Here is a 20,445-nt window from a genome sequence, read left to right as displayed (position 1 = left end):
ACAGGTGCAATGTGCGGCCGGTGGGGGGGTGGGAGGCGTGATTGACGCCAGTCTGCGCCACTCAGAGGCTCGCTGGCCCTGCTGGAGACACACCATCCCGCCTTTTCCACCTTATTTGGGTCAGAATTTGATACCCAACCTTTTGGTTCCGGTACTTATTGGGGTGCGGTCACGTGTGGCACTTTTGACCACCAGGAAAGGAGCACCGGCCAGCAGGGTCTTCTGGTAGTGGGAGCGCCACCTCCGCACAGACACCTCGCACTAGTGGAGTCTGGTCTCTGCAGCCCCCTAATTGTCTCTCCCCCAGAAAGCAAGACCCCTCGACTCAAGGAGGTTCTTGACCTCAGGACGTCGCAGTCCACTCTACTGCTGATTATTTTGTTTTCTGACTAAAAGCTGAGGGGGACGTAAGAAGTCCTGACAGGGGTGGCACGATGACAGCTGTCGAAACCCAAATCACATACAGCAACTCCTACACGATCCATCATGAAGACCAGTACATGACCCAAGAGGAGGACTGGGACAGGGATTTGCTGCTGGATCCTGCCTGGGAGAAGCAGCAGAGGAAGGTAGGTTTGGATCTGGGGAGGGGGTTCAGCCGCTGTGCGTAAATTCGCGTGGATGGACCCATGCGCAACACATCAGCGACTAACTATTAATTATAGATTGAGATAGTATGTGTTTCTGGAGTCACCTATGCGTAAAATCAAAACAAGCTAACATGAATGTGGGCATCTGCGTCCTTGCTTTGGTCGCACCTGACACTTGTGTCCTGCTGGAAGCCGTGTGGCGGATATTTTGGGCCATGGAACTTTCTCAGTGTTGTCTTTCAGTTACCCCCGATTGCCTTGCGAAGACTGTCTAAAAATAATCCCACCCCAGTGTTTAGTCTTGGATTTAATCATAGCCTAGACTTTAAGTCATCCACTTGAAAATGTAAAACACACTAAATGTAGAGGAAAGGAGAGGAAATCCGACAGGCATTTTAAGTGAAGTCCATTAAGGGTTATTTGTTTATTATTATTTAGGGCGATATAAGTAGGTCTACTAACAAATATCATTAATTAAAGGGCATTAGCTCACGTTGATGATAAACTTTGACTTTGACACCACACATTAGCTTCAAACAAAGGTTTAATCTTTAAAAAAAAGCATTAAAACTTGCTAATTTGCATACATCTCCCAAAAACAAATTAATGACACAACATTGTAGTTTTAAAACTTATTTCCACTCGTCTGAAAGAAGACGAGAGTAAAAGATCATTTAATTTACCAGCAGAATGGAAACTAAACTTTTTAAAAAAATTTTTTAAATGTTTGCCAGTAATTATAAATGCAAAAATACTCCTAAACCCCGTTTTTTAGATAGCTGTTAGCTAGCCTGAGAGGCTACTTAGCCGTTGCCTAGGCGACTAGTTGGCCTTTCTGTGAGGCGCGAGCTCCTCTGGTGAGGGGCGGGTAGTGACGTCATCTGACTTCAACTCGGAATAGTCTTGATATTAGTATTAATATTTAGCTGACACTGGAATCGTCTTTATCACGATGTCGTTACACGGAATATTTAATCGATGCATTATCAATCGTTGCTGGATTCGTTTTAAGGTAGCGGAAGTGTTTGCTACGTCATGGCGGCCATGTTGGATTCCCAGAAGTTGACGTCATTTCCTGTGGAAAACCTAAACCCGAGCTGAAAATAGCTCCAAGGTAGATGATTAAATATAATTTATGTCTTTGTAGAGCATCAGACGCTCTTTTAGTAAAGTTTATACAATATTTAAGGATCAAATATTAGCTCGTTAGCTTAGCTTCTGCTTCTCTGACCCAAGTTAAAGGTAAAACTGGCGGCTTCATTGTAATTTTAGACATTTTCAGTCACTTCTAAATTCTGTGCCTTAACAAAAAATTATGGCAACAAGTCAGGTGTTGTGATCAAGTCATCTGATCTTTTAATTTCTGTGATTTCTTAAAAACAATGTGAATTTAGATTTAATTTGAATAATCCTACAAAACAAAATGTTATGCTGCAAGTGAAAGGTTTTTTTTTTCTAATCAGGAATGAATTTGTGCTTCTTTTATTCATCATAGCTATCATGCTAATCAAAAATGGCAAACTCCCATTATCAAAGTAAAGATAATCAATACAAGAATTATTTATATTTGATTTTCATCCATGCCAAACCTGTCCTAATATATAACTTATATGTAGCAACATACAGTATATGTTCATTTCTTTTTTGTAATCATTTGTGCTCCTGCCATTTCAGGACCATTTCCCCATATGTATAATCTGATCTGCACTTTTTTAATCAGCACTATTGTGATGCAACGCAGCAAAGACTTGCACAACGTCCGTATTTTAACAGGCCTGTTCAGACGTTGTGTTACATCGAATCTGTAGAATTGTTCTGAGTGCAAAATGTCCTCCAGAGCAACTTGACAGGCTGAGACATCCCGACAGATGGTAACCAAGGGAAAGATGGCAAGGCTGGTAGATATACACCCCGGGTTAGTTTCACAGACCTACAAATAAACATCTTCCTAAAAATACTTGCTTGACTCCCAACTTTTCTTCCTCCTTGCCTCATTTTCTTACTTTCTTCTCCAAACTGTTGAAGACTTTCTCTTTCCAATTCTTGAAAATCCCTTTACGTCCCTTTTCTTTCCCCCTGTCAGGAACGTTTTGATGCCCCTGTCAATCTTTTCAATGTAAGATGATACAATAGACCTTGAAAAACAAGGCCCAGCCAAGCAACCCCTCTCTTTAGTCTTCACCTCTCAACCTCCCGGGGGAGTAGGTCATCGTACTCCATTGCTCTCCTCGGCATGTAAAATCTAGCTTAAGAAGCTGATATCAGCCCATAAATATAGCTGGTGCATCATTTTGCGATGTAATGAATATGAAAGGAAATCCTCTCACCACCTGTTCCGTCTTCTGTCCTTGAAATTTCAGTGGAAAAAGCTGCTCACGACTTACCACAGTAGTGAAGTGTTTGTCAACACACAGTCATGCTCAATCTGATACTAGTGTTTGAAATTTTTGTGTGTGTTGAGTGTAGGTCTCTGATTTGTGCACATTGGTTTATATTTCTCATGAAGTAGCTCTTTGAGATTTGCCAAAATAAATAATTCTTGGCTTGGATCAGGATGTTTTTAACAAAAATAGCTTTAGATCTCGCGTCTATACCAAAGGGTGTCAGAGATGGAACGAGATACGAATAGTTACAGTAATGAGGTTTGGATGCATCTTGTCTGGATGGTTTTCCTTTTTTTTTTTTTTGATGCAGCTGTTATCCCAGAAATAAAACTGATTCAGAGATGAACCAGGCAGGACAGTTGTATCCATTATGGATCCATCAACTCTCAAAAGTTATTGATAAGTACCTCATCCGGAGACCGTAGAGAGCTAGTAAGAAGTGTGAGCACATTGTTGCGTTAGCAGCATCATGGTGCTCAGTATCTGAAATAACATCCATGTGGTGAAGTTTAGCGGTTTTATTTATTAGTGAAATATTATTGAAATATTAGAAGTAAATATGAAATATTCAAGGCAACAAAAAGTTTACCGCTGACTCATGTTTCCCAGTTTGAGTTTAGCTGCTAGCTGCCTAAGTGAATGACTGAGTGTCTAATGAAGCAATAACCTATAAATAATCATTACACGGGGTTATCAAGAGACTTACTGGCTTAGCTGATCGCATTGTGATTGTTTATTGCATATGCAGACGCTTACATGGATATATAAGAATTCTTTTTCTACTGACTAATCACGTTTTGTCAAAGGAAGTGTGAGAATACCGTAATCCTCTACTGTTTAAACTGTTGGTTTTACACTTGATGTCATGAGTTGAGGTAGAGTTGAAGACCAAATAAATGATTTTATAATGAAGGTGTTTATATATTAATATATATGTTTATAAATTATATATTAAAGTGTTTAGAATCAATGGGTAAAATGTAAACTGTAGATCCTTTCATTCATCAAAAATATTTGGATTGATTTGTTTAGAAAAAGCCTGCAATTTTCCCTGAATAATGTTGTCACAATGTCATTAGACGCAGAGAATTTTCCAATTATCAGAAAATTTTTATTTGGCTGTGAAATGAAAATTATACAGAGATGTCAGTGAATGTGAATGATGCGTTCGTCTCGGCAGGTAAAGCCTGAACAGTAATCCTCGATCATCCTTACTGTGAAATCTGTCATTTCATTATTCCTTAATTGGATGTGCCGCAAATCTGTTTCTTTATATCCTCCTTGGGGTGTGAAATAAATGAAGTGTCTGAAAGATTGCTCATCGTTAGAGTCAAGTGTTATAAAGTTAAATCTAGTAATGTGATATTTATCCACTCGAGTTAATGTAATGTCCTCTTGTGTGGCCGATGATAGATCGTAGGGTGCTGTGTAATCTGGTTTATTCTTGTCTAATCTCATTTTGCACTTAAATCAGTCCACTAGTGCAACAGCCAGGCCGGAACATTGATCTGACCTACTGCTTGATGCTCAGTGAAACAAAGACAGAGGTTTACACTGAAGAACATCTCAACAAACTCTACTCTCCTTTTTAAATAATGTGCTATAAGAAAAAGAGAAGCTCAGGGACTGTTGTGTTTATTTTCTTTTAATATATCTTTGTTTAAACTCCTTGGCCTGTTCTTGAAATGTTACCTTTAAAATTATTATCGCATCTCCAGTGATAATGCTGTGTGTTCCTATTACAATGTGGAAATAATTTTTTTTTACTGAAATGTGAGATATATCCTCCTCTCAGCCTTTATTCACATGATTTGTGAATAAATAAGAGATTTTGTACCCGTTTCCCAGGCTATACTAAAATATAAGGTTAGCGTCCTGAGGTGCACCTGATCCTCCACTGTGATTGGTCTGTCAGGGTCATGTGATGCCACTGCAGAAACAGTTGGCCCACCAATGTGAACACAAAGCTTAGATGGTCTGAAACAATGTCGTTCAGGCTATTGTGTAATTATTTGGCCAAATTAGATTTTTCTTTTCACAAAACCAGCCAATCCAGAGTTCTTGTTATCCCCACCTTCACACATCTGACCCGTCTTATCGTTTATCTGGTTAAATAACTGAGATGTTCTCTCTTTAAATCATAATATCTCACAGAAATAGCGTTATTAATTTCTCACTTCAGTTTGCGGTATCTGTTGTATGAAGTGTGTAGTTACGAGGTGTATGAGGGTTAGACGTAAGCGGAGAGGTGACAGAAGCAGCAGATCAAATAGCAGTTTCTATTCCAGAAGCTGTGTCCATGTAGGGAGGCTTCTATAAACTGCCTTAGTGCAGCGCAGGAGCATTCGGAGGCCGTTGGAAGGGCTGAGGAGTGTATGAGTGTATGCATGCATCCATATGTGTGTGAAGGTGTGTTTTCACACATGTTTCTATACATGTGAGGTTCTTGTAAACGTTGGTGAAAGTCGAAAAAGTGTGGTCAGTCTCAGAACCAGACGGGAAAGTAGAAGTGGAGATTGGTGGTCTGTGCCGTCAACCTCCAATCAGAGAAACTTTCAGATTTGCAAATAAAATAGAGGGTTGGATCAATTATAGAGAGATCAGCATTTTTAAAATCAACTTTCTAAGGAAAAGCAGCTTTAATTTGTGTTATTTAGCCATTTAGTTTTATTTATGAGTCTTCAGAATGGATGCCATGTCTGTGTCCTCAGTGCTGTACGAGTCACATGGTCAAAAAACTACACAATGTCTCCTAAGACTTGTGTAATTATTCACTGTCTTCTGCTAATGAGACAAACTGAAGAGTGAAGCTCTCCGTGTGGAACTAAATTCATAATTAGGGCTGAATGCTGGCTGCTACTGATGGATATTTATAGGTGGGAGCAGAAGTTTTGCTCATCAGACTGAAGTCTGCTGAGATGATGGGTCTCTTATAATAGGACTGAGTGTGAATATGTCATTATTTATTTCATAATGGCTTCATAAGCTACAGTTGGGAGGATATTTTTAAGAATATTGATGCATGTGCTTCAGAAAGCTCAAAAACTATAAATCATTCTGTATTTTATTTAACTGCGAATTGGGGCTTTATATTGTTCTCTTGAAGCTAATAGCTCAGCTATCAGCTCAGTTTTCTCATGAGGGGTGAAATGCTGATTAGCTGTAGCCTCAGACTTTTTCCAGGGTTTAACGTCTTTGAGCTCTGATTGGACACTGAATGAGGATTTTGTGAATGATGAGGCAGGAAGTAGCAGTCACACGCAGCCAAACTGGTGTTGCTTCAGTTTCATGATTCATAAATAACGATGAAATCAGAGCTGCAGGGTCAGAAGATAAAGCACGAGGTCCCTTGTTCTTTCACTTTAATGGATGCAGGGAAATATAGAAAAAATAGAGACAGACCAGCACAACTTTCACGTAAAGACCTTCATTGTCAAGGTTCCTTTTGAGAAATGATGGTTGACCATCTATAACAGCTGTCTGTATGTGGAGTTTTGTAGTTTTGCTCAATCAGTCCTTTCAGTCTGGTCTTTATCATATTTGCGATAGTAGAAAATCTCAGTCTTCATCAGTCAATCTGCTTTGTTCCGCTTTGAACCGCAGATAAAAGGAAAGAATGCAAGAATGTCATTCTGAGTCATCTGATCCTGGATGGAAGCAACTGGAACATAAACAAGATTGATCTGACAACCAATAACACCACGTTTGTATTAAGCCAAGTCAAAGCAGTTCAAAGCCATCAGGTATTCATGAATTTAATTTTGTTTTGGAGTAAATATTCCATTTTTAATTAAGAAACACTGTTAGCTTGCATTTTGTTAACATTTGAACAGAAAAAAAACATTTTTTTAAGGAGGAAGGGAAGACTGGCATGCACATGCAGAAAGTTAGGTCAGTTTTGGGCAAAATTTCTCAGCTACAATAAAATGAATTGCCTTATTTTCGAAACAGATAACCTTGCTTTCTCTTTTAACGTCTGAAAGTTAATTTATCGCAACAGTCAGTTCAGATTTCTATACATTGGCAAAATATTATTTGAAAGAAAAAATACATTCTCATCAGCATAAGCTGCATCTAGATAGTCATCCATCTTCTTAAAGACAAGATGATTGTGATCTTCAGCCACTTATCCGCCTCACGGTTGTTGTTGGAGCCTATCTCAGCTGGTTTCGCATAAGAGGCAGGGTACACTCTGGATGAGATGCCAGCAGAACTACTAGCATGGTGGTAGCAATGTTAGCTTGCTTTGAGTCGGTTAGCTATCACCTTCCTTCTGATCCATCAGCCAGAATCCCTTCTGAGTGCCTCTATCTCCCTGGCATCTGGCGCAGGCTTGATCCGCCCACACGAGGCTTTAACTACACGCTGTGTCCGAGGCTTTTTATCCGTTTAAACACCGACATAAATCCCTCCGTTTTGGACTTGGACCTCGTAATGGAGACCGGTAATAGCGGCCCTGCTCTCAACCGTCGTCAAACGAATCAGCTGTTAATCCCTCCAAAGGAAACAGGTAGAAAGTAAGGCTCACCAGCGGATTTTGGAGTAAAATTGAGTTACTGTTCAACTGCAGTTTAATATCTTGACATCCAAATAAAATTTTCCAGGTTTTTTGCTTTAAAAAAATTGATTATTTTTAAAATGACGACATATAAGTATTATAAATAGACATTAGAATAAAATATATTTATAGGCCTTGAAATGAATTTGGTTGTCAGGGGGGTCACAGTTCATTTAGAGTTGTTTAGGCATCACTGGGGGGGGGTTAGAGGTTGGTCACAAGTGTTCAACTTGGCTGATCATCTTGACTCGTGTGTCGTTTTCCCCAATCATTCCTGTGGCAACGAAATTCTGGGCCCCAGGTCTGTTTGATGGAGGCGGGCGGTGTGTGTGTGTGTGTGTGTGTTTGGGGGGGTATTTAAAGAAGAGAATGAAGGGCCTCTAAATGTCTAAATGTCAGCGACACCTGTTATGTGTTGTTCCCGCTGTCTCTTCAGACGATCTGTCAGTTTACCGGCTGTTTAACTCCTGACGCAAGGAACCGATGAAAAGCAAATGGTGTTCGCGCCGCCATTACTGGTTTTAACAGTAAAAATAATATTTTTACTTTTTTTTTCCTGGTGTTGTTTTTGTACATGCTCTGACATTAAAAAAAAAAAAGGCCTCATGGCGTATTTCGTCGTGGAGACATTGCGTATTTCTTGTCAAATTGTCGATTTTCTGCTGACAGTTTGAACGCTGCATCTTAGTCCATTTTTACTACTTTCGTTCAGCTCATGGCCTCCTGCTGGGATGTTCAGATCGGTTTCCAACAGCTTTAACAATGATGCACTACACAACATACAGCATATGCAACTTTAAAAACTACATAACCGTGCAGATTCGGGTCGTATAAACTTTTATTTCAGTAGGATCTGCTTTTGGAATCGAGCTGTTTCTGCAGGAACTGGAATGAAGCAACGTTTGGAAGAGATCTTGTGTTTTGTGTCTGGTTTGTTGACAAAGGGAGTTCCAGTCAGGTTCTCTTTAGGGGAAAGGTGGACGTTTTGTTCTCTGTTGACACAGTTATTACTGGAGTTATTACTATTACTGGAGCTGTGGCGTTAGGTTTTGACTTAACGCTGTCATTTATGAATATTTCAGGGGATCAAGACATCATTCCATTTAAAGCGTGTTGTTGTTTGTACACATTTATGATCTAACGTGGTCAGACTTTGTGTGTGTGTGCGTTTGTGTGTGTTTATGTGACAGTATTATTGTGAGTGCCTGTAATGTTTGTGACAGGTGTGTGAACAGGTGATAAAGGAAGTTGCAGGCGGTTATTCATAGTTTTACACCAGCAGGATGAAGATTTTTACTTTTGAAAACTTGAGAGAATGAAAACAGAGAATTCTGACACCAGGAATTATTTTTTATTGCATTCTTGCACCATCAGTCCTTCAGATGTGTCTCATTGTCTTGTCACGGGTGTGTCAGAGCGGTCCTTGGGTTACACCCTTGTTGTTCTGCAGGTCAAAGGTCGCCTGAAGTGAGAATCTCACTCTAAGTCAGCTGATAAGCTTTGGAAAATCTTGCTAGAACATTTGACACATAAATAAGATTGTCCCATGGACTGAACGACCAGACATCAGAGCTGCATGAAAGCTGTTTAAAGCCAGCGAGTCCGTCTGGCACAACTTCTAGACTGATCACACAGTTTTTAAAGAGGAAACAACTTGTTTGTCAGCACTGCTCTGATATTTATCACAGAATTAGACTGTTTAATTGTAACATTTACGTTGCTTTAGATTTTTTAACCAAGAAAAAAATTAACAGAATGAGTTCAATTATAAAAAAATAACACCTGCTTCTGCTTCTTCGGAACAACATTAGAATTGAAATGAACCGGGTTTAATGGTCTAATGCTTATAGCAGCAAAAAAAAAAAAAGTCTGTTGGTACATCATGGATTCACAAGGTGACCTGGAAATGCTGGACTGGATCCTTTTTAAAAGTCATGAACACAGATTTGAAGTTTATGTGTCAAAAACCTTGTAGTAGGTTTACTTCATGAGGTAAAAGAATGAGTATCTTATTAAAGCTTTGTCATAGGTGAAAGGGAGATGCTGATAAATATATTCCAAACAACACATCAGCATATTTTCCAAAATAGTGATTTATTATGGATTGAAAGAGTTGAAGTTGTTAATCAGGGAATGAAATTCCTGGCAGCTTCTGTAATTAAATCATAAAACTCTTCCATTGCTAAATCCAGAGAGGGTTCAGGTGTAAATGAATGGAATGACCCAGATGTGACACGACAGGAGGAACAATTACGCAACACAGCTGAAGTGTGTGTGTGTGTGTGTGTGTGTGTGTGTGTGTGTGTGTGTGTGTGTGTGTGTGTGTGTGTGTGTGTGTGTGTGTGTGTGTGTGTGTGTGTGTGTGTGTGTGTGTGATGATGTCAGAGGTACGTGACAGGTGCAAAAGAAATCCCAAGTAACTCAATAACAGCATAGCAGACATATTTATTAGTAATAAACAAAAATATCTCTTCTAGTGATAGTTGTTTTAATTTTTTAATACTTTTTTTTAACATAACATTATTTCCTATATATTAAATATGTGTGTGTTTACGCGTTGGGTTTTTATGATGTAGAAATCTCTTACTCCAGGTCTCCAGTGTAGTTAAAATCTGCCAAGTGGAATAGAGCTGGATATAAGCCTCTCAAAGCTTCATGAAATGTTTGAACCCTCAGATCGGACCTGTTAATGCCCAGAAATGCCCCGACTCAGCACAAATACATTATGTGTTCATGCAGAGACTCACAAAGTCGACAATGACTGGTTTGTGCCGCATACTGCTCATGGAGGTAGTGGTGGAAGCTCCAGGTAGTTAGTTATGGAGCTTACTGTGTGTGTGTGTGTGTGTGTGTGTGTGTGTGTGTGTGCGTGTGCGTGTGCGTGTGCGTGTGTGTGCGTGTGTGTTGTCAGCAGTCCTCCTCATTCCCCTTGGAGTTTGTTGTTATGACAGGCATTCAGCAGGGCTACCATGACCTCATTTCACAAGAAGGACCTGTGAAAATGGCCGTGGGCCCAGCTGACCAACAGGTGGAGACGAGCTGGGGTGGGGGGCGTGTGTGCGGGTGGGGGTTCATGCCGGGATGAGGGTGACTTCATTCCGGGGGAGAGCCACAACCACAGGCATTAAAACAAATCCTGGGGGATGAGATCATAAACGCTGTGAGCAGGAAATGGAATTTAAAAGCTTTAGACATCGCAGGTATGACAGATAATTGTTTTTATTATTTCAGTTTTATTCCCATTTCTCTGCTTCGTCAGTATATTTTTTTCTGATTTATCTGTAGCCCAGGTTCCTTTTTAATCACACAGTGATCATTTTGCGTCGCCTCGTATTCTTCAGTCCTTTCCTTCCTCCCCTTCTCGGACTCTTACAGTTCACCTCAGGAATCCTGCCTTCTCAGCTGTCCCATGGTGTCCCATAACAAACCGATTTAGTCCTCCTCCACCCCCCCCACCCCCTTCATCCTAGTCTCCGCCTCTTCTACCTAATTTAGCCCACAGCCACCCCTTCCTGCAGCCACCTTCCTCCTCTCTGCACACCTTCTCCCCTCCAGCTTGGCCTACTGGCCTGTGTGCGCTGGATTAGAAGCCTGTCTAAATTTGGTCATGCATGGCAAAGGGGACGAGCACCAGCTGGGACCCCCAGCGGGCCGGACAGGCGGCCCCGACTCTTCTCCAGACCCTTACATCAAATTACACCCGGGCCTGGGCATTCCTGTCACTCCTCTCCCTCCTCTAATGCACAGCCAGTGAAAGTCCAGCATCTACAAGCCTTAATATGCATCAGCATAAAAGCATATTTATTAGCTTTTTTATTTCTATATTGAATTTTATTTCCTATGTCATAACTCTTGAGATTATCAAGTTTAATTTATATTAATATTTTTATATAACGTCCCAGCTGTTTCATTATATCTTATTCATGTATTTGTGGATCAGTTGGTTCAGATTGTTTCTAGGTTAGGAGGCGTATTTCGAAATCTTAACCTCTCCAAAGCTCATTCAGATCATGAAAAAGGGTAACTAGTTTTGCACTTTATTAAAAATAGGTTCCGAAGATCAATTTTGAAGGTATTATTTGTCCATCAGCTTTCCAATACAAAAAAAATGTTGGTATGAAAGACAAAATTGGAGCAGGGTATTATTTAGGGTTTACTAATTTTTTGTTAATGGGCTGGACATAAAATGATTGATTTCTTTGGACGTTTTCTCACGAGTAAATAGAAATGATCTCATCAAATTTTCTGTTGGCAAGGTAAGAATTAACCTCTGTCTTACCGTAAGCACAGTTTCAGTCCCACGTCAAATAATCGTTGCTGTGGAAACAGCAATCAGTTGCTTTTAATACAAAAAATAAAAACGTCCTCCTTTTTTCCTATTCTCCACCACAGGATGGAAAACCCTCATGCATGATCACTGAAACAAATATAGAAGTATCCTCCTATAACATATTATGCAAGTTTATACCCATATAATATACAAAGGCATTCATATTTTTATTTAAAATGTTTCCTGCTACCTAGTGATCTGCTTTAAAGATAATTTATTCAGCTCTGAGTCTGAGCTCCGTCTCTCTCACCTCCACCCACACCATCATGCAGTTATTCTGCTCGTGTTCTTATGCTGCTTCTACACCCACACACCTTCCAATCTGTGGCAAAGTTTGAGCTCTGCAGCAACAGGACACTCATCTCATATTCACATTTGAAGCAAAGCCTCTCAAAAAGCCATTTAGCAGTTGATTGAACGTCCTGGTGGAAGCGGTCGTATCGTACCCGGAGCTCTCGGCTGATGCCGTTTGGTAATTTTCCACTGAGACAAAAAGTGAGCACTCATCCGCAGAGAGGCTTTCACATCCCCGTTAGTTCCACATATTTAAGGATGACATTAACCTTTTTTTGATCATTTTTTATGAAATTGTTTGCGTTGTCACGGAAACGTAAAAAACAAACGCATAAACAGCTCTTCTCCTCTCTCTTTCTCAGACCTTCACAGCTTGGTGTAACTCCCACTTGAGGAAGGCCGGGACACAGATTGAGAACATTGAAGAGGACTTCAGAAATGGCCTCAAACTTATGCTGCTGCTGGAGGTCATTTCAGGTGAAACCCACAGGAAGTGGAACAGAATCTGCATTTGTCCACCATCAGATTCTGTTTGGGAAACGCTCGTTTTTTTTTCTTTTTGATTGTAGGAAAGAGACGTTTTCATCTCAAATTACAATAAAATCACCATCAGCTGTCATATCTAATGAGTGACATCATTTTGGATTCCTCTGAGTATTATTTAGTTATTAATTTTTCTTTTTGTTTCCACATTACTTTAGCCTATAACTTGTCATCAAATCGTAGAAAATTCTTGTCTTTTTCACGGTGATGCCTGAAAATGTTTGGTTGTTTTGGATATACAAACAGAAAGCCTTCTCATTTTAGAAACTGGATTCAGAATTTTTTTTTAGCTGAATCATTCTTTGTATTGTCAGGTAATCTTAAGTAAATTTGTCTTCCAGGCGAGAGGCTGCCCAAACCTGATAAAGGCAAGATGCGTTTCCACAAGATCGCCAACGTGAATAAAGCTCTGGATTTCATCTGCAGCAAAGGAGTCAAACTGGTGTCTATTGGTGCTGAAGGTGAGAGTCCTGCACCAATATTATTACTTATTACTGGCTGCTACACACAACTTGTGTTGAAATATTTTACTTCACTGTAATCGATCATTTATGTGTCGAGTAAAAGCACCTTTTGTTGAATTAAATCTCCTATAAATACATATTTATACTAATTAAAGCTTATAGTTGTTCATCATGGAATAGGTTTCTAGAAATTAGTCCACTTTAATTTCCTTTTTAAATTTGTTGTCTTTGTTTTTTACGGTTGTGTGTTTTTATAGAAATTGTTGACGGTAATGGGAAGATGACTCTGGGAATGATCTGGACCATCATCCTGCGTTTCGCCATCCAGGACATCTCTGTGGAAGGTGTGTGTGTGTGTGTGTGTGTCTATCTGCATCTTCACCCCCTTTATCCGTCACATCTTCTTGAATTTTAAAAGTAAAGTTTGTGAAATATAAACAGCTGCAGACAAATTTTTAGTCTTGTGTATTTCCTTAATTTATGCATCAGAAGATAATTTTCCTTTCCAACGTTAATTAAAAATAAACCCATGTTTCCTCCCGTTTGCTCCAGAGACCTCTGCCAAGGAGGGTTTGCTGCTGTGGTGCCAGAGGAAGACTGCCCCCTACAGGAACGTCAACGTGCAGAATTTCCACATCAGGTAGGTGCAGAAACCATAAACCATATTTTATCCTCTTTTTATTTCCGGTCTTTATGTTCATAATCACCATCCTCCATCTTTCCTTTTACCTTTTTTATTGCTCTCCTTTCCCCTCCTCATCCACCCTTTCCTCCTTCATCTCCGGCACGTCTCCAACTTCGTTTTTCCTCTTCTCGCCGCTCAGTTGGAAAGACGGCCTGGCTCTGTGCGCCCTCATCCACAGACACAGACCCGACCTCATTGACTACTCCAAACTGAGAAAGGTGCCCTGTCCTTTCTTCTTGTTTTCTTCCTCTTCTGCTTTGCTTTTCACTCTTTCTACTGAATGATTGTCATCTGGCATCATTTCTAGATCTTTTATGTAACTGAAAATAGCTTGTGTCCCCCTCCCCCGTAGGATGACCCTATTGGTAACCTGAACACTGCCTTCGATGTGGCTGAGAAGTTTCTGGACATCCCCAAGATGCTTGACGCTGAAGGTAAAGCTGTGAAATGAACTCCCAATCGATGGCAATCATATTTTTTTTTACATTTGATATTTTCCCACTGTTAGATATTGTGAACACACCCAAACCTGACGAGAAGGCCATCATGACCTACGTGTCCTGCTTCTACCACGCCTTTGCTGGTGCTGAACAGGTGCACAACGTGATACGGTTTAACAGCAGCCCTGATGAATTTATGTGAGATATTAATGTAAAAACACATGAATCATCTGTTTCCAGGCTGAGACGGCTGCCAACCGTATCTGCAAAGTGTTGGCCGTCAACCAGGAGAATGAGAAACTGATGGAGGAGTACGAGAAGCTGGCCAGCGAGGTGAGAAACTGCTGCAGCTAAAGACTCCCACATTCACTGTATTCAATAATAAAGTTCCAGCAGTTTAAACTGCTCTATAATATAATAATAAATTATTTTTTTAAATATCATGTGAAGCAATTTCTTTAGGGTCATCAAAAGAGGATAAATGGAGCCGGGGATGTAGCTCATTGGTAGGGTTAGGGTTAGGAAGGGCATCCAGCATTAAAAAACTTTGCCAAATAAATATGAGCGCTCATCTGAAATAGAAAAGGGTGAGATGCTGTGGCGACTCCTAACAGGAGGAGCTGAAAGGAAGTTTTTAAAATAGCCAAATGCTTTGAGAAGTATTTGAATAAAAGAAAGGAACATTGATGTTCTTTTAGTTATTTAAAAAAAAAACATTTTTTTTTAGGAAAATTTATCAGAAAAGTCTAACCTGAGATTCAAATCCGGACGTCACAGACGTAGAACGTTAAAACATTGTTTAAAGGGTATAAAATCAAACCGGACGAGGCTAAAACTTTACATCTCCCTGGTTTCCTAGCTGCTGGAGTGGATCCGCCGCACCATCCCCTGGCTGGAGAACCGCGTGGCCGAGCAGACCATGCGTGCCATGCAGCAGAAGCTGGAGGACTTCCGCGACTACCGCCGCATCCACAAGCCGCCACGCGTGCAGGAGAAATGTCAGCTGGAGATCAACTTCAACACCCTGCAGACCAAACTGAGGCTGAGCAACAGGCCCGCCTTCATGCCCTCCGAGGGCAAGATGGTGTCGGTGAGCAGCGCTGATAATAAAACCGCTCTCCTTCATCTGATAAGAGTGGAGAACTACATGTCATGAGTTCCTCTTCTGCTCTTCTCCAGGATATAGCCAACGCCTGGAAGGGTTTGGAGCAGGTGGAAAAGGGCTACGAGGAGTGGCTGCTAACTGAGATCCGCCGTCTGGAGAGGCTGGATCACCTGGCGGAGAAGTTCAAGCAGAAGTGTTCCATGCACGAGTCCTGGACTGCAGGTAGGGATGACAGGAGGAAGTGATGAGCATTGCTTCCAGGAGGTTCCTGCTAGCGGTTGGAATGTTTGCACAAACACAAACACAAACACAAACTTCAACAGGTTAAAAGGTTGTGGTCTGTGAAGGTCAGACACTCAAAGCTTCCTGGTGTTGCAGGAAAGGAGGACCTGCTGTCCCAGAAGGACTACGAGTCGGCCTCCCTGATGGAGATCCGAGCCCTGATGAGGAAGCACGAGGCGTTCGAGAGCGACCTGGCCGCTCACCAGGACCGAGTGGAGCAGATCGCCGCCATCGCCCAGGAGCTGAAGTAAGACACCCGAAGGAGGCTGAAGATAAACGTTCACCGTCGTTGAGAGTGATTTGTGTTTGCAGATAAAGCCGTGATGAGGTGGAGAGAGAGGAGTGAGATTAGAGACGATGTTAGACTCAGCAGGAAACAGAGGCGACGATGAGAAGAACAAAAGATGAAACAGATTAAAGGGGAATAAAAAGATGAAAAGATGTTCATGAGGACCTTCTGATCTGGATGTTTCATTATTCCTCTCCACTCCTCTGGGCTTTTTTCTTCCACAGATAGTTCTGATATGATCTCTTTGATGTCCTATACAGTTTGATACGAGGCTTTATCCTCCGTGACTTCAAAAGCAGATCATAAAGTTGTCAAGAGCATAATTTTAAAGTCAAAATGGGTGTCTGTGTTCCTCTCCTCCAGTGAGCTGGACTACCACGATGCCGCCACCGTCAACGCCCGCTGCCAGGGCATCTGTGACCAGTGGGACAACCTGGGAACCCTCACCCAGAAGAGGAGGGACGCCCTGGAGGTGAAGCGTTCGACTCAGATGCTTAGATGGCGATGACACACGTGTTTAACGCCGCTGTCTGCTTTCCAGCGTGTTGAAAAACTGTGGGAGACCATCGACCAGCTGTACCTGGAGTTCGCCAAGAGGGCGGCGCCCTTCAACAACTGGATGGACGGAGCCATGGAGGACCTGCAGGACATGTTCATCGTCCACAGCATCGAGGAGATCCAGGTAGGACCAGACACAGGAGAAAACTTTATACTTATATATATATTCATTTAAGATGTTGTTATTTGTGTTTACGTCATGTGACTCTCCTCCCTTTAGAGTCTGATCACAGCTCACGACCAGTTCAAGGCCACTCTGCCCGAGGCCGACAAGGAGCGCATGGCCACCCTGGGCATCCACAACGAGATCCTGAAGATCGCTCAGACCTACGGCATCAAGCTGTCCGGAGTCAACCCCTACACCAACCTGTCCCACCAGGACATCAGCACTAAATGGGACGCTGTAAGTCGCGTTGAGCGCGCTCAAGAATCACAGGGCGAGCCCTACCCATGATGCGTCATTTCCTCCTTGATGCACCTGCAGGTGAAGCACTTCGTTCCCCTCAGAGACCAAATGCTTCAGGAGGAGGTGGCCAGACAGCAGGCCAACGAGAGGCTGAGGCGCCAGTTCGCCGCTCAGGCCAACATCATCGGACCCTGGATTCAAACCAAGATGGAGGTACGGCGTTAACGCAGCATCCGAAGGTTAGACGAGTCGGGGACGGATGAGAAATGACCGTCCGTTTTCTCCTGCAGGAGATCAGCCACGTGTCGGTGGACATCGCCGGCTCCCTGGAGGAACAGATGAACAGCCTGAAGCAGTACGAGCAGAACATCATCAACTATAAGTCCAACATCGACAAGCTGGAGGGAGACCACCAGCTCAGCCAGGAGTCCCTCATCTTCGACAACAAGCACACCAACTACACTATGGAGGTACGACGGGTTCCACCCCGACGGCGACGCCAGCTTTGTTTTGTGTTTAATCCTTTCTGATTGTGTCTCCTCCTCCTCCTCCTCCTCTTCCTCCTGCAGCACGTTCGCGTGGGCTGGGAGCAGCTGCTCACCACCATCGCCAGAACCATCAACGAGGTGGAGAACCAGATCCTGACCCGCGACGCCAAGGGCATCAGCCAGGAGCAGCTCAACGAGTTCAGGGCCTCCTTCAACCACTTCGACAGGGTGAGGCGTTCGCTGACCTGGACCGTTAACGTCTGCGTCGCTTTAAATGTCTTTGATTTATTATTTTACCGTCAGTATCTTGAGTTCTTCTCGGAATTATAACCTCATCATTACTTCCTTCCTTCAATAAAAACAAAACTTTTTTTTTTGTCTTTACAGAAGAGAAACGGCATGATGGACCCGGACGATTTCCGCGCCTGCCTCATCTCCATGGGTTACGATCTGGTCAGTTTGGCACACGACGTTTCTTTTCTCGTTACAATCTTTTTAACGTCGTCGTTCAGTAACCAGAACTCCTCCCCCTACAGGGTGAGGTGGAGTTTGCTCGCATCATGACCCTGGTTGACCCCAACAACACGGGCGTGGTCACCTTCCAGGCCTTCATCGACTTCATGACCCGCGAGACCGCCGAGACCGACACCGCAGAACAAGTCATGGCCTCCTTCAAGATCCTGGCTTCAGACAAGGTGAGCGGAAGAATGCAGAACGACCAGGGGAGAAGGGGCTGATGGGAAACGTTCCACCTCTTTCTGTCTGTTCCAGAATTACATCACGGTGGAGGAGCTGCGCAGAGAGCTTCCTCCCGAACAGGCCGAGTACTGCATCAGCCGCATGACCAGGTACATCGGAGCCGATTGCCCCTCCGGCGCCCTGGACTACATCTCCTTCTCCAGCGCCCTCTACGGGGAGAGCGACTTATAAACCGCTTCTTTCCTTCCTCCCATCATCCCTTCTGTCCCAACTCTCACCGTTTCTCCTTTGTAGAGAAACCATTCAAACCCCTTCCAACACCTGCTAAGTTCTTCCTTCCTTTCATTTTTTTTTTCCTCTTTCAGATCTTAAATTTGTCCCTCCCCCTCCTCAACCCTTTCCCAATATTACTCCCCCTCCCCCCCCTGCAGAAGACTTTGCTCAAACCTTAGAAGCTAAGTTGGGACTGGTCGATCTCGTCCCTCATTGTGAAACCCGGGATGTTCTGGGTTTTTACACTGACGCCACGCGAGCAGCATCCATGTTAACAAAACTGCCTTTTTTTTGTGGGAGGGGGGGGGTTAAACTGTCAAATCTGAGCTGTTTTGAGCAAAGCCTCCTGCTTTCACCCTCTCTCTCTCTCTCTCTCAGATGATTTTTTTTGTAGAAGGGTAAATTAAAGAAGAACGTGATAAAAAACGCTGGTTTTTTGGTCAGTTGGCTGGGTGGGTTGTGTATTTGTGCGCTTGCATGCTATGTTGAAGTTGAAAACTGCTGTCTTTGTGAGTCTCTTAAACCACACAGTAACACAAACAGCATCTTACCGTCGGCGGGGGAGCAAAGCCACAGCACTGTGAAACCAGAACCGTCTCTAACATTAGAACCTGAAGATCTTAGACCCTTAAAGCTCAGGAGGTAACAGAAGGAGAGCGGAGCAGCAGCAGGCAGGGACGCGGAGCAAAGCACTGTGGGTAAATACAGACAAAGAGGGCTTGAAATAAGAACGAAGATGGGAAGACAAACACTAATGGCCAGAGAGAACGATCCTACACCCCCCCTCTCCTATGCATTTAACATCGGATAAAGGAAAGGCGTTGCGTTTTTGGGTGGCGGCGGAGAGGCGTGAAGCGGTGACGGGCGACAGGGCGTCAGGAAAGTCGTGCGTGAAATAAAACGGGTCCCGTTGAGAGGTCAGAGCCAGGGGACTCCGCCCTGTGTGTGATGATGTTTTCATCTCAGCTGCGCTTCGTTCTCCCTCCGTTCCGTCCATCATATAACTGACGCCACCGAAGCTCACGTTAACAGTTTTATCTGAAAAACAAAAACACACCTTGGAATAAAAAAGAAAAAAAATATGACAAAACAATTGTTGTTTGTGTTTTTATTCCCTCATTAATGAGACAACATCAGCTTCATTTTCTCTGGTTAATCTCTTCGACCTTCACTTTCATTGAAATCGAAGCTCTGACCTGCAAGCCAGGCGTGTCCCAGAGCTCTCCCCACGGTGAACTTCCGTCTGACTGACACCTGCAGCAGGTGGATGATGAGGCTGGAGGGGGAAGGAGAACGGATCGAGTCCCGTCTTGTTATTCGTGGGCTGCTGGAGTCACCCAGTGGCCGACAGGAGGAGAACCTGATCATCTGAATACAGTTTATTAAAAAAAAACCTGGTTAAAAAACAGATTTACAGAATAACTCTGATGATGCGTTCAATGACAATCCGACAGGAATTGAGGTCTTGAATCAGATGAAAGCATCATCAAGTGTTCTTGAAAAAACAAATCGCTCCTAACATTCAGAGAGATGGAGGCCTACGGTTGCCATGGATACATGAGGCGGAGTTGGTGATCTGCTACCGGATGTCCTCGTCGTCGTTGAAGCGGAACGTCCCACACGATGACGCCCACGGACCACATGTCCGCGGACCCCGGTTGCAAAACGGAAGCGACTTTGGTTGACCGGAAGCGTTACCATTTATATTGCTGTCAAAACTCACGGCAAACTCCGTACCGCTTCCTGAGTCAGTCACGTGACAACGACGACTTTATTTCCCACAAGATACCCCTTTCGGGTTATAAGAGAACTTAGAAAGAATTTGAGCTGTTTGTTATAAAAAACAGAAATAAATCTGCGGCAAAAATACGACACCTATTGCACAATATATATATATATATATATATATATATATATATATATATATATATATATATATATATATATATATATATATATATATATATATATATATATATATATATATATATATATATATATATATATATATATATATATATAAATTCCTCTGACAAATAAAAGGAATGCAGGGCAAG

At 42.5% G+C, this 20,445-nt stretch overlaps 1 protein-coding gene across 1 annotated transcript; it reads left to right on the top strand.

Annotated features, from left to right (window-relative positions):
- Nucleotides 1-198: 198 nt before the first annotated feature.
- On the top strand, nt 199-19,481 carry actn3b (actinin alpha 3b). The gene is made up of 21 exons (XM_068308156.1): nt 199-569; nt 12,519-12,633; nt 13,041-13,160; nt 13,421-13,507; nt 13,716-13,803; nt 13,988-14,066; nt 14,201-14,282; nt 14,357-14,442; nt 14,529-14,621; nt 15,148-15,378; nt 15,468-15,615; nt 15,772-15,922; nt 16,328-16,436; nt 16,506-16,646; nt 16,743-16,925; nt 17,007-17,141; nt 17,219-17,398; nt 17,498-17,644; nt 17,804-17,869; nt 17,953-18,111; nt 18,188-19,481. Exons 1-21 carry the CDS (start codon nt 435-437, stop codon nt 18,344-18,346), a joined length of 2,694 nt encoding a protein of 897 aa, XP_068164257.1. The 5' UTR covers nt 199-434; the 3' UTR covers nt 18,347-19,481.
- The last annotated feature ends 964 nt before the right edge of the window (nt 19,482-20,445 follow it).

Source organism: Antennarius striatus, chromosome 23 (genome assembly GCF_040054535.1).
Source record: "Antennarius striatus isolate MH-2024 chromosome 23, ASM4005453v1, whole genome shotgun sequence".
NCBI lineage: Eukaryota > Metazoa > Chordata > Actinopteri > Lophiiformes > Antennariidae > Antennarius > Antennarius striatus.
Note: the sequence above shows the minus strand (reverse complement) of the source record. Positions and strands in the feature narration are given on the sequence as shown.